Source organism: Hypanus sabinus, chromosome 29, assembly GCF_030144855.1.
Source record: "Hypanus sabinus isolate sHypSab1 chromosome 29, sHypSab1.hap1, whole genome shotgun sequence".
Classification (NCBI taxonomy): Eukaryota; Metazoa; Chordata; class Chondrichthyes; order Myliobatiformes; family Dasyatidae; genus Hypanus; species Hypanus sabinus.
In genome coordinates this window covers 16,286,709-16,300,383 of record NC_082734.1, presented here as the reverse complement: position 1 = coordinate 16,300,383, position 13,675 = coordinate 16,286,709, and the positions used below count along the sequence as shown (strand labels likewise).

The 13,675-nt window shown below is 41.8% G+C and overlaps 1 protein-coding gene across 2 annotated transcripts in view; it reads right to left on the bottom strand.

Annotated features, from left to right (window-relative positions):
* Positions 1-11,313, bottom strand: part of ift56 (intraflagellar transport 56) — a 60,119-nt gene extending 48,806 nt beyond the window's left edge. The window contains exons 1-3 of one of the 2 annotated variants that reach the window (XM_059953768.1): positions 11,189-11,313; positions 6,432-6,569; positions 2,419-2,511 (exon numbers count right to left, since the gene is read on the bottom strand). In XM_059953768.1, the coding sequence (XP_059809751.1) occupies positions 2,419-2,511; positions 6,432-6,569; positions 11,189-11,191 (234 nt within the window). In that variant the 5' untranslated portion in view covers positions 11,192-11,313. Of the gene's footprint in view, positions 1-2,418; positions 2,512-6,431; positions 6,570-10,853; positions 11,150-11,188 lie in introns of those variants that run through there. The other variant, XM_059953767.1, reaches the window with a different exon arrangement.
* Between the last annotated feature and the right edge of the window lie 2,362 nt (positions 11,314-13,675).

Genomic DNA, 13,675 nt, shown 5'->3' with positions numbered 1-13,675 from the left:
TCACAGGAATCAGATCTTTCAATGCAGCACTTGAGTAGACCCATCTGGCTCCTCATGGCTACTCTTCCATTCAATCAAATCATGAGTGATTTCTTTTTACCTCAGTGACACTTCACTACAGTAACAATCTCCATATCACATGATTCTCTTAATATCTAAAAATCTAGCTATTTCTATATGGAATAGACTCAGCATCTGGGCCTCCAAAGGTCTTTTGAGTTAAGGAGAATTCAAAGTTTCACTAAGGGTGAAAAAGTTTCTTCTCACGTTTGTCTAGAATTTCTTTTTAGTCTGTGACTTTAGATAACCTAGCCAGGTAAACATCAACTCTGCATCAATCCTAAGAAGCCCAGTAAGAATTTTGTATGGTTGAATTAGTTCATTTCTCATTGGTACACAACCGAAACAAAGTTTTCTTCCAAAATATTCATTCATTTCACCATCTGAATATGTGACTGTTTTCCCATTGGTAGTTACAAGCTTCCAGGAGTCAAATAGAGAAGGGTAACAGTTTTTATTCCTGTTTTAGAATAGCTTACATCCAGAAACGGAGAATTTCTACAGGAGTAAGGTAGAGACTGGGATGATCTTGGGTGAATCAGGCAGTAAACTTCCACTGTAAACTGAATCCTCTTGTCCTCAGACTCAACATGAAGAACACCAATATTCTGTTCAGCAGTAAAGATACTGTGACTAAATTCCACTCAATCACAATGCAACACAATTGGATTGGAAAAATGAAACATGGCTTGAGTCGCAAGCTCTAAAGTATGCAGTTGAAATGGGTGCCTTTTTTAAAAAAAAGTACATGGACAGAGGGAGATAAGTGGTGGGTGCACTCCCATGTATGTGCAAATTGGAGGGTCAAGAGTACTATACTGAATCTGCACACTCTAAACAAGCTACTAGGATAGAATATCCTGCAGAAAGGGCAGAAATGCATGATACATTTTAGCAAAAAGATAAAGCCTTTTATTCAAGAATATGCACAAGTAGAGAAACCTAGTTTAAAATGTGTAATGACCTTTGAAGTTGGCATGGGTGGTTGAGGGTGGCTATTAAAGCATATATGATCTTGCACTTCATAAACATATGGACATAGTGAGCAAAGGCCAATTGATCATGCTATGTCTTTATGAGACATTGGTTGAGAGACAATTGGTGTAATGTATCTAATTCTGCCATTGACTTTGGGAAGGATGTTACGATATTTCAGAAGGTGCAAAAAGAGAAGTTTTACTTGAGAAACATGCACACAAAGTGCTGGAGGAAGTCAGCAAGTCAGATAGTATCTATGGATGGGAATAAATAGTTGATATTTTGGAAGGGTCTCAGCCAAAATGTTGATTTTATTTGCCTCCATAGATGCTGCCCTGACTTGCTCAGTTCATCCCAAATTTTTAGTGAGTTCCTCAAGACTTCCAGCATCGCAGAATCTCATGTTAAAGATTTACTGGAACTGTTTGCGGGAAGAGGGATTTTAATCACCGGTTTAGATAGCGATAGAAGCTTAAACTTAACCTGCTTATCTCTAACCATTTCCAATTCTAATGTAACATCATTAGCTTGAAATATTAACGTATTTTTTCTCATTTCAGAAATTGCCTGACCTATTGAGCATTTTCAGTGCTATCTATGTCTAATTTCAGACACAGCACACCACTTGATAGATCTGTGTGGTTCCCAGCCTTTTTTTATGTCCTGGACCAATACCATTAAGCAATCCCAGGATGGAGACATTTCCTATCCATCCAGGTATCTCTCCCAATGTCTTTTAAAACACTGTAATTGTACACCCCACCCCCAGCATATAGTTTAGTGTTAGTGTCAACAGGTGATGATCAATATAGACTAAGTGGGCTACAGGGCCTGTTTTCCCTACTGTACAACCCCACAATACTAATATTTGAAGGTGTCAAGGCAAGTTGCAATCTCACGTATTATTTTACAGATGCAATGAGCTGAGAATAGTTAAAATTACTGTATGTGTTTCCATGGAAATCCAGCACGGGGACGAAAAACAAATTGCTGAAGGAACAGCAAGCCAGACAGCACCCTTGGAGGGTAACGGACAGTTACCATCTCTGGCCAAGACCCTGAAAGGCCAACCATTCTTCTCATAGCTTCATTTTAGGAACTAGGAATTCAACAATCTCAGAACCAGGTTGCTTGGTAAACTGTATACAAGGCTAAATACTAGCATGAGACCAGCAGTCAACAAATACCACAAGTAAAAGTTAAAAGCTTTGAAAAGAAAGCTCTGGAGGTGGGGGCTCAAGTTCTTCTGAATACACAGAACTTGACAATCACAAAATGGGGGTAGAAGTGACAGAAAGAAGGCTTTAGAGCAACCACTTTACAATACATGGGGTTGTACTGAAATTATTTTTTATAATTTATGTTCTTTCCAAGGCTTACCTCCATAGCCCTTCTATAATCTCCAAGGTGGAATGCACAGTAACCCATCCACATGTCAATGTCATCCTCCTTCTCACCCACGTGCCGTTTGAACTATGATAGACACGAAACAGTTTCTCAGAGACCAAATCAGCAGATTAAATTACCAGAAAATAAATAGAGTAGGACACATCTTTTGTACATCTGTACATCATGGTGAAGTTAAAAAAACACACTGGGACTGGAAGGAAAAGAGCAATTAACAATCACTGGGAAAGCAGTACTGGGCAAATTATTAGGTTGATAAACTTACGATCCTGATGGACTTCATCCTAAGCTGTTAAAAGAATTGGGTGGTAAGACAGAACACACATTGATTTTAATTTTCTAAATTTCCTTAAGTTTGGGGAAGGTTTCATTAATTTATAAAGTAGCCAATGAATTTTGTTTCAATCGAAAAGGGAAGGAGATGAAAAGTAAGCAGCTAAGACACTGTTTATATAACATCTGTCACAGGGTAGATGTTAGAAGCTATTATTAAAATTGTTATAGTCTCAGAGAAATTCAATATAATCAAACAAAAATGACATTGTTTTATTGTGCTTCACCAGCTTATTGTCCTTTGAAATTGAAGTGTGCTGTGGATAAAGGGAAAATACTGGATGGTGTGGCATCAAAGGTTACTGAAGAAAATAAAAGCTCAAGACATAAGGGGTAACATGCAGAATGGGAAGTGGTGTGAGCCACTTAGAGTTGACAAGGTGGATCAGATAGCCTTCTTAAAAGATGCAAACCTTCTGTAATTCTTTGAAGTAAATCTACATGAGGTTATCATGGACAAAATGTTGTCCATTCCAGTTTAAGACTGCACTGGTGAACCTCAGCAACTTCTGGCTGATGAAACAAGGAGAGCAACTAAATACTTTGTTAATAACTCTTTTCTGGCAAATGATCACTGCAAGCTGTAACTTCCCTTTGGATTTGGTGGTAATTCGATGTGGCAGGGTAAAGGTGAGGTGAGGCAGTGGGCCCATTGCCAAGAGCGAGGAAGACCCAAGGCTCGATCGATTTAAGTGCCAGGCTGAATTAGGAAGGTTGGGTACAGGCTGAATCGAGGTAGCGGGATCCAGGACCCAGAACATATCAAAGCCAGTGAACCTGATGTTTGGATGATGATTTAGGCACTGGGTCAGATTGAAAAGATCAGGGTATTGGGGCCCAGTTCGAGGATCAGGCCAGTTCAGGTCACTGCTCCACTCTGCACTGAACTATGGGTCTGTGGACAGATTCTCAGTGAACTTCAGTTCAAAATGACATCTTCTTGTGTTTATTGTTTGCATAATTTTTTTCTCTCTCTACACAATGTGTGTTTGCTGGTCTTTTTATTTAATGGATTCTTTTAGGTTTTGTTTCATGGCTGCCTGTTCGGAGACGAATCTTAAGGCTGTATAATGTATACATAATGAAATAATAAATGTACTTTGATATAATCTGTCAAGACTGTTCTGCCATCCATTAAGATTATGATTGATATATTTCTTAACTTTTATGTATCAGCCATGAGCAGGTTGGTGTCAGTTTTGCTCTGTGCCATGAAGATCCACAACATTAATTTGAGCAAAAAGGTCTTGGCTGATATTCTTAGTGTGTTGTTAAGGGAGTTGTGCAGTACAGTGAGGCATTGAAAGGAACCTCATCTTCTCCCTCAGGTAAATGTAGAAACAAAAAATCTTTGTAGTATTTTGAAGGAGCATTCGAATTATCTCTTGTTCCTCAGCCAACATTCACCCCTCAATCAAACTATCCACTTGTCATTAAATTGCTGTGTGTAGGAACTCTGCACAAGATAGCTGTTGCATTTCTTATCTGGCACATCGACTCTGTTACAAGTGATGTTCTGCATCATAAATATCTAAAAGTACACCTAAGTGTGGTTACTTTTATAAACCATTTTCATTCCTTACTGACAATCAGTGTGTTATGTACAACAAGTGTCTACAACAATAAAGGTCCATAATAAGACTCTGGAGAACATGGAATTCTTCCCATAGGACTTCCTCTCAATGCAGATGTCGTGTATGACACTCAGACTTGCCTTCAGTGTGCCAGCACAGCCTTGGGCAATTGAGGAAAAGCATGTTAAAAACCCAACACAGGACAAGAATGTTTCCTGCTCCGTTGTATTATTCTGTCAAGTACAACCAACAGCAGGGACTTCAAAGTACTGGAGGGATGCGACTATTTCCAGGCCAGGCCAACACCCTCAATATTGAGTCTGTAGTTAAACCCAGTCTGCTCCAAAATGCAGATTATATTGCTTGCACGTCCAATCTCAAAACAGAAATTGTCCTGGCATATAATTACCAGTTCAGCAGAGGAAATATCTCACAGCTTATTCCCCTGGCACAAGATTTCTTACTTTGACAAAAAAATGAACCCTTGAACTGCTGTAAAATTCCAATAATCCAGCATATTTAAGATTTTGTGGCAGATTTTCCAAACTATTGGATATTATTTCTTTTAGATGTTTCACAGCAATGGAACAAGTTTTCCAGCAAATTCAGCATAGGGTTAATTTGATGACAGCATAGGGAACTGGAAAATGGAGCCCTAGTATATTTAAATGAATATACTATTTAAATGAAGCCCATTCAAGTAAAAGGGTTTTAATGTGCTTAAAGGGCGCATGGGTTACAGAGAACTTTTGAACTTAGAGGGAGCTTAGGAAACAGAGCTCCTAAGAGTTTCAAGGGAGAAAGGTATTACATTTGAAAAAATGTTCAATAAAGTGATTGAAGGTTGTCAAAATATTATTTAAACCATTATCTGGTATGTTCTAAATAGTCTTACAGATTACCTTGTTTCTAAAATACTGCTGTGGTTTTAGATTCAGGATGCTGTTTGATCCACTAAATCTGTGCTAGCGTGCAAGAACAATGCAGGACAATCCTGCCTTCTCCCCACAGCCCTGCAATTTTTTTTTGCTTTCAAGTACTTTTCAGATCATGTTGGAACACTGTGATTGAATCTCTCTGCACAACTCACCTCAGCAGTGCATTTCAGATGCTCACCATTCACTGTATGAAAAGATTTATCCTTATGAATACTGCACTTCAACTACAGTTGCAAATCTAAACCATGGAGTGCCATACTACCATCCACATTTTACCTGAAAAGATGGACCAGAGTATTCCAAAAGGTGCAAAGCTAGGTGCTGTAGATAAGCAGAAAGATTAAGGGGTTCCTATAGTGAAAAGAACTAAAAGCTAAAGCATACAAACAAACATAAATTATCACTCTGATGGTACAGCAGCTTCTATCACAAGAAAGATTGAAATAGGTGGTTTAAGTTCATTAGTAGCTGTACAGAACTCTGAATAGATTCAATTAAAAGCACTATTTTCAGTTCTAGACACCAAAAGATACTAATTCATGCCAACCAAAACGCTGATCTCATTTGGCCCATATCCCACTTAAACTTTCCTTATCCATGTACCTGTCCAAACTAAACGAGTCTTGGTGTGGATGCCCTTAAGGTTATCAGAATGACCTATGAGGATTAAATAGTGAGTACAGACTGTATTGGCTTATATCCTCATGAATACAGAAGGTAAAGGAGTGATTATATTAAGGTTTTGATAATGTTTAAAGGTTTTAATTGAGAGGAAGAAGGGAACCTCTCCTGATAGGAAACAATCTTACAGAGAGAAGTAGGCCACTAAATGGAATTATTTAACGTCCAATTGAAAAGGGCAGACTATGTCTCATTTTAATGCCTCATTCAAAGATTACAGCTCCAACAGAACAGGATGTCATTAATGCACTGAGGTGTACATTTAGACCATTTGAAATCTTGTGAGGAGGGCTTAACCCTTGAAATTTCTGACTCATTGATGACACTAAAATTACTGAACCAAGACTGACACAGGTAAGTAAAGAACAGGTAAGTAAGAAGTAAAGAATCACACTATTTTTTTTTGTTCTTTACCCTTGAGCCTCAGCGATCACTGAAGTAGAAAACATCTTGATTTTACCTCCAGTAAAGTCAGGGCCCCAGAATAGTCTCTGTTAGCAAGATATTCTTCAAGCTTTGGAATTTTTTTCCCCTTTTTCTTCTTTTTATCAACCTGCAATGTTTCTCCACTGACAGCAGGTTTTGCTCGTGAGAGCATCTGAAAAAAATTAGGTAATCTATTTAGAGAATTCTTACATTCAGTGTTAGCACACTAATATTCACTTGTAATTATTCCAGATCAATGTGATAAAAGCATCCATCACATCGAGGATCCCACCACCCAGGTCATGTTCTCTTCTCCATGGCATTGAGGCTATGAAGACTGCCCTGGCTGCTGTGCTCTGTACCCGCTAATATGATGAACTGATAAGTGAGGCTTTGGGCCTACTCCAGGGCTCAGGTATAAGGACTCATTTTTGGTTTGAAATGCTGTTGTTCAATTGTTTGCATGACCCGTATTTTCTTTTTGTCTTTCTCTTAAAAGTTGGTCTTTTATTTTTATTCTTTTTCTTTGAATTGGATTTTTTGGGTTTCTTGCTTTCTGGCTACCTGTGAGCAAACATGTCTCAATGTTGTGTAATTTATACATTCTTTGACAATAAATGTACTTGAACCTCAAATCTTCTTGCTGCTGCCATCAAGAAAGTACAGGAGCCTCAGGACTCAACCACGTTCAGGAACAGTTATTTCCCTCTACCATCAGACTCTTGAACCAAAGGGGACATTACCTCTTGGCTCCTAAACTCAACCCCACGATTGATGAAGGCCAACACACCTTATGTCATTCTATTCACATTTTGAACAGAAGGGAAAGGGTATGTCACCACGAATCCCTACAGTAGTGGTCACCAACGTTTTTAAGCCCAAGATCCCCTACCTTGGCCTTAGTGAAAGGCAAGATCGACCCCAGGTTGATTAGTTACATGCATGCTCACTGGGGCAGAAAATACCGGAAGTAAAACCCCACAACCCGGAAGTAGAAATAATGCATAAATACCAGGGGTACCCAATGTTTTTTTGCACCGCGGGCCGGTTTAATATTGACAATATTCTTGCACACCAGCCGACGGTGGGGAGGGGGTGTGTGTTAAACACAACGGGAATACAGCAATACTTGAAGCAGGTTCCTTATTCTGCAATTTAGTTATCACGGCTCTCAGCACCTAGCTGCTGTCCCGCGCTGCTCACATTTTTTCCACTTAAAAAAACTCAGCGGGTTCGTTTTTAAGTGCAGGGTGCTTGGACTCAGAGTACCGAAGCAATTTTGAGGGCTTCATTGCCTCATTAGACAGCCTCCGGGCCTGAACTCCAGCCTCTGCCTGCCCGCTGCCAGCCACCTTGGCCAGGTGTGGCTGGTCGTGGGTGGGGTGAGAGGACAAGGTCAGGGCCAGAGGTCCCCGTACTGGGGCCGTGGCAGTCACGGTCTGGACAGAGCAAGGAAAGCGACAGGCCTGCGCCCGCCCCCCCTTGTAGGATCTATCAGCCAACATAAGTTTGTTTCAGTAGATCGCAGCGAGGTAGCTGCTCAGCTACTTACGAAACCTTGAGTCCAAATTAGGTCGTCTGTGAATATTTTAGCACCAGGTTCCCCACGGACATTCGTTGTGCTAAACAGGTTCAGAGGCGGCGCCCATCTGTCCATGCTCCAGGCCAGTATCAACGGCATTTCCCGCCAGCCGTGCTCCGGGCCAGTAGCATCAACAGTTCCCACCGGCCGCGCTCCAGGCCAGTAGCATTGGCACAGTAGCTTCGCAAGGCGAACACTGGCACGAGGGTATCACTGCGTTTAGGCAACTGATGACCTCGTGTGGGTTCAAGTTCAACAGTGGGCTGACAGGGAGTGAGGAAAGGTGCAGCTGACTCATATCGTTTCCTCGCAGCCCGGTAGTTGGGGACCACTGAAGTACAGTGTGTAATGCGGGAGAGCTATGCGCATGTGCACTGGGCAGAAAGAATGGAACTAAAACCCCGCAACCCGGAAACAATCTCTCAACAGTATTTGTGTATTTATTTTTCTTTTTTTTTCAGGATCTACTGGGAAAGTCTCAAAGATCGACGGGTTGGCGACCACTACCCTACAGCCTCCAGTGCACCTGAATCTACAGTCACTGTGTGGCAGGTGAGTGTGTCCAAAGTATCAGCCTGGATAGTGTCCTTGGTCATTTTTCACCTCTGCCTGCTTTAGGCTGAGATTCCCTCTTGCTATTAGAAGAACATAATCATTCTGGTACTGAAGGAAAACAAGATTATATGCATTTCTACCACCAGTGGCTCCAACATTTACTGCCATGAAGTGCTTCGAGATGTCATGGCACAAATCAACTCCAGACTTCCAGGCAACCCTCACCCACTGTAATTTCCCTACTGCTGAAACAAGTCTATGGCAGACACCATCTCCCTGTGCTCCACTCACCTGACCACTATGACAGACTATTGCTTACTGACCACTGCTCTGCCTTCAATATTATTATTCCAAGCAAACTCATCACCAAACTCAGGACCCTGGGAGTCAGTACCTTCCTCTGCAACGGGATCCTTGACTTCCTGACCAACAGACCGCAATCAGAAAGCAAAGACAGCAACACCTCCGCAATGATTATTCTAAATACTAGTGCTCCGCAGGGTTGTCTACTCAGCCCCCACTCTACTCCCTGTACACTCATAACAGAGTGGCCAGATTCTGTTCTAAATCCATCTACAACTTTGCAGATGATACTCCTATTCTGGGCCCTAACTCAAATAACCAGGAACTGGAGCACAAGGAAGGAGACAGAGAGCTCATTTAACACTGTGTCATGACACAGCTTCAAAGTCAGCAAATCAAACGAGCTGGGCATTGACTTCAGAAAGGGGGACACTGCACATGCTGTCTACATCGATGGTATAAATGCTGAGAGCTTCAGGTTCCTAGGTGTGAATGGACTAATAACCTGTCCTGGTCCATCCATGTCAATGTCACAGCCAAGAAAACTCAAAATAGCCTTCCTCAGGAGGCTAAAGAAATTTGGCATGTCCCCATCAATCCTTGCAGATTGTTATCGACGCACCATAGAAAGCATTCTGTCTGGATGCACCACGTGTGGCAACTGCTCTGCACGTGACCACAAAAACCTGCAGAGAGTTATGGACACAATTCAGCACATCACGGTTACCAGCTTCCCCTCTATGGATGCCGCCTACACTTCTCACTGCCTTAGTAAAGCAGAATCAGAATCAGGTGTATGATCACTGGCATGTGACATGAAATTTGTTAATTTAGCAGCAGCAGTTCAATGCAATACATTGAAGAGAAAAAATATAATAAAAAATAAGTAAATCAATTACAGTATACAGTATACATTTATTGAATAGATTAAAAAACGTGCAAAAATCAGAAATAATGCATATTTAAAAAAAGTGAGGTAGTGTCCAAGGGTTCAAAGTCCATTTAGGAATCAGATGACAGAGGGGAAGAAGCTGTTCCTGAATCACTGAGTGTGTGCCTTCAGGCTTCTGTACCTCCTACCCGATGGCAACAGTGAGAAAAGGGCATGCCCTGGGTGCTGGAGGTCATTAGTAACGGATACTGCTTTTCTGAGGCACCACTCCCTGAAGATGTCCTGGGTATTTTGTAGGCTAGTACCCAAGATGGAGCTGACTAGATTTACAACCTTCTGCAGCTTCTTTTGGTCCTGTATAGTAGCCCCTCCATACCAGGCAATGATGCAGCCTGTCAGAATCCATGGTACATCTATAGAAGTTTTTGAGTGTGTTTACTGACATGCCAAATCTCTTCAAACTCCTAATGAAGTATAGCCACTGTCTTGCCTTCTTTATAACTGCATCGATATGTTGGGACCAGGTTAGATCCTCAGAGATCTTGACACAAAAGAACTTGAAACCAGCATAATCAAAGACCCCACCCACCCTAGCCATTCTCTCTTCTCCCCTCTGAGTTGATCAGCAGTGATAAATACTGAGTGAACCTGACATCCTAGCCATATTGGGTACTAGTGAAACCTCACACAGTTTTATGCAGAATTTTGGTCTCCTCCCATAAAAATATATGCTTTTCAAGATAAAAATTGCTCCAATGATGTCTTGCACAAAAGTGGTGCCATTCGAGGATATATTGCCAGATTAGATCTGTATTTTCCTAGAGTTTATTAAAGATTTAATTGAAATTATAGAGACCCATAGTCAGAATGCAAGGATAATATTGCACATGAAATTTTTAAAAATTGCAGATACTGTATTGAAAATCTGAATTAAAAACAGGAAATTCTGGAAAAATACAGCAGACCAGGCAGTATCTGTTGAGAGAGTAACACTTCATCTATTAGGTCAAAGATAAAAGATCTTTGACCTGAGCTACTAACTGTTGCTATCCCAATGGTAGTTTAAAGTTGAAATAAATCTTAAATTTGTTAGCCTTTGATCCAAAAAGGATTTGAAATCTTACCTGCCTGGACTTTCCAGAGATAACCATCTAGATCCATAACTTTAAAACCGATTTTCAAGATCCTTGGCTATCCCATACTCCTTTTTATCCATCCTGGTCCCCTTCCTTGACTCTGCGTCACCAGACCCACCTCCACTTAACTAAATTCCTCAGTCTTCCTCCCTCAGATCCTACCCTCTATCACCCAGATCCCACCATGACCCTCACTCCATGTTCTCAGCACACCATGCTTTGGCACGAGCTTTTTTTGCGAAAAGAATGTATGGAATTCGGCTGCTTTTGGCCCTTCTCCCGCAATGGCAGCTCTGCGCTGCGTTCGGGTAGGCCCAACTCACCATCTTCCCGGATCTATCGCCTGGGATCCAAGCAAAGAGAAGCTCAACGGCCTGTTCACGCCGTCATAGCAACGAAACCCCCGCCACTCAACCAGCCGTCCTGGCAACGAAACCCCGCCCCTTCACCCCTTCCCGCCCTAGCAACGAAACCCCGCCCCGGTAACAAAGCCCCGCCCCTCCATCCTCAGTATTGGCAGCGAAACCATGCCCCTCCATCCTCAGTGCTGGCAACGAAACCCCGCCCCTCTAACCTCAGTACTGGCACGAAACCCCGCCTCCCTTTCTTCCGACTTCCGTCTGCGACCGAAATCCCGCCTCCCCGTTCTCCGTCCTAGCAACGAAATCTCGCCCTTCCGCCATTGATTCGTAGCAACGAAGCGCCGGTTCTCCAGCCTTTCCGCCAAGGAAATCTCTAATTCCCCATCAGCTGTTGCGAGAAAGAAGGAGTTCCACTTGAGATCCTAACATATTTTTCTCCACAGACGCATTTACAGCATTTTCTTTTCTTTTGTAGACTGTCAGTTTTTTTTGTTGCTTTTCGATAGTGCAGTTTTAAACATCTTTACCAAAAAAGCTACATCCTGTGCTGATGCCTCAGCAAAGGGGCCTTCACCCGTAACATAATCGAAGAACTGCGGATGTTGGAAATATGAAATAGGAAAAGACTCGGTAGGTTAGATAGAGGAAAGAGAAACAAACAATGTTTCAGATTGAAAACCTTTGTCATAATAATGTCTGCTTATACAATGCGGTTGTAATATATTATTGAAAATAGGTGATGCCAGCTCCCCTACAACTTTCTTGACGATAAGACAAAAAGAATAAGTGTGGGCAAGTATTGGATTTTCAGAAAGCACCACAGATAAGGTTGGTTAGTGAAACTAAAGCATGTAGAATTTGCAGTAATAAACATCTCCCTCCACCACTTACTCAGGCAGAGCATTCCACATTCTAACCACCTTCTGGCTGCAAAATAATTCCTCTTCAGATCCCCTCTGAAGCCCAACTGCTTTCCCCAAACTTCTGCTCTCAACTTTGAGAAAAGTTTCCTGCTAGCTACCATATTGGTACCTCTCGTTGTTTCCATCAGTTCGTCCCTCGGCCTCTTCTACTCCAAGGAAAATGTGACCACAGCAGCTTTTCTCTTATCATACAGTGGAGCCAGAAAGTTTGTGAACCCCATAGGGTTTTGTCTCTTTCTGCCTAAATACAGCCTAAAATATGATCAGATCTTCACCCAAGTCCTAAATCTAGATAGAGAACCTAATTAAATAAATAACACAAAACATTGTATTCGTTAATTTACTTATTGAAGAAAATTATCTGATATTACACGTATTTGTTGGAAAAAGTATGTGAACCTCTGCTTTTAGTAACTGGTATGACCCCTTTGTATAGCAATAGCTTCAACCAAACATTTCCGGTAACTGTTGATCAGTCCTGCACATCGGCTTGGAGGAATTTTAGACCATTCCTCTTTCCAAAACTGCTTCAACTCTGGGATGTTGGTGGGCTTCCTTGCATGAACTGCCTGCTTTAAGTCCTTCCACAGCACTTCTACAGGATTAAGGTCAGGACTTTGACTCGGCCAATTCAAAACACAAATTTTCTTCTTTTTAAACCTTTTTAAATAATAAACTGGACTGGTCAAAGAACACCGAGGCTGTCTACAAGAAGGGTCCTGAGGAGACTGAGGTCCTTTAACATCTGCCGGACGATGCTGAGGATGTTCTACGAGTCTGTGGTGGCCGGTGCTATCATATTTGCTGTTGTGTGCTGGGGCAACGGGCTGAGGGTAGCAGACACCAACAGAATCAACAAACTCATTCATAAGGCCAGTGATGTTGTAGGGGTGGAACTGGACTCTCCGATGGTGGTGTCGGAAAAGAGGATGCTGTCCAAGTTGCATGCCATCTTGGACAATGTCTCCCATCCACTCCATAATGTACTGGTTAGGCACAGGAGTATGTTCAGCCAGAGACTCATTCCACCGAGATGCAACACTGAGCGTCATAGGAAGTCATTCCTACCTGTGGTCATCAAACTTTACAACTCCTCCCTTGGAGTGTTAGACACCCTGAGCCAATAGGCTGGTCCTGGACTTATTTCCACGTCATAATTTACTGATTATTATTATTTAATTGTGGTTTTATATTGATATATCTCTACACTATTCTTGGTTGGTGCGATTGTAACGAAACCCAATTTCCCTCGGGATCAATAAAGTATGTCTGTCTGTCTGTTCTGTTGTTGATTTATTCTTGTCTTTTGGATCATTGTCTTGTTGCATTATCCAACTTCTATTCAGCTTCAGGTGATGGACCGATACTCTGACATTCTCCTCTAAAATGTTACAATTTTGAATTCATTGTTCCTTCAAAGATTGCAAGCTGTCCAGGCCCTGAGGCAGCAAAGCAGGCCCAAACCATGATGCTCCTCCCAGCATGCTTCACAGTTGGGATGAGATTTCAGTGTTGGTGTGTAGTG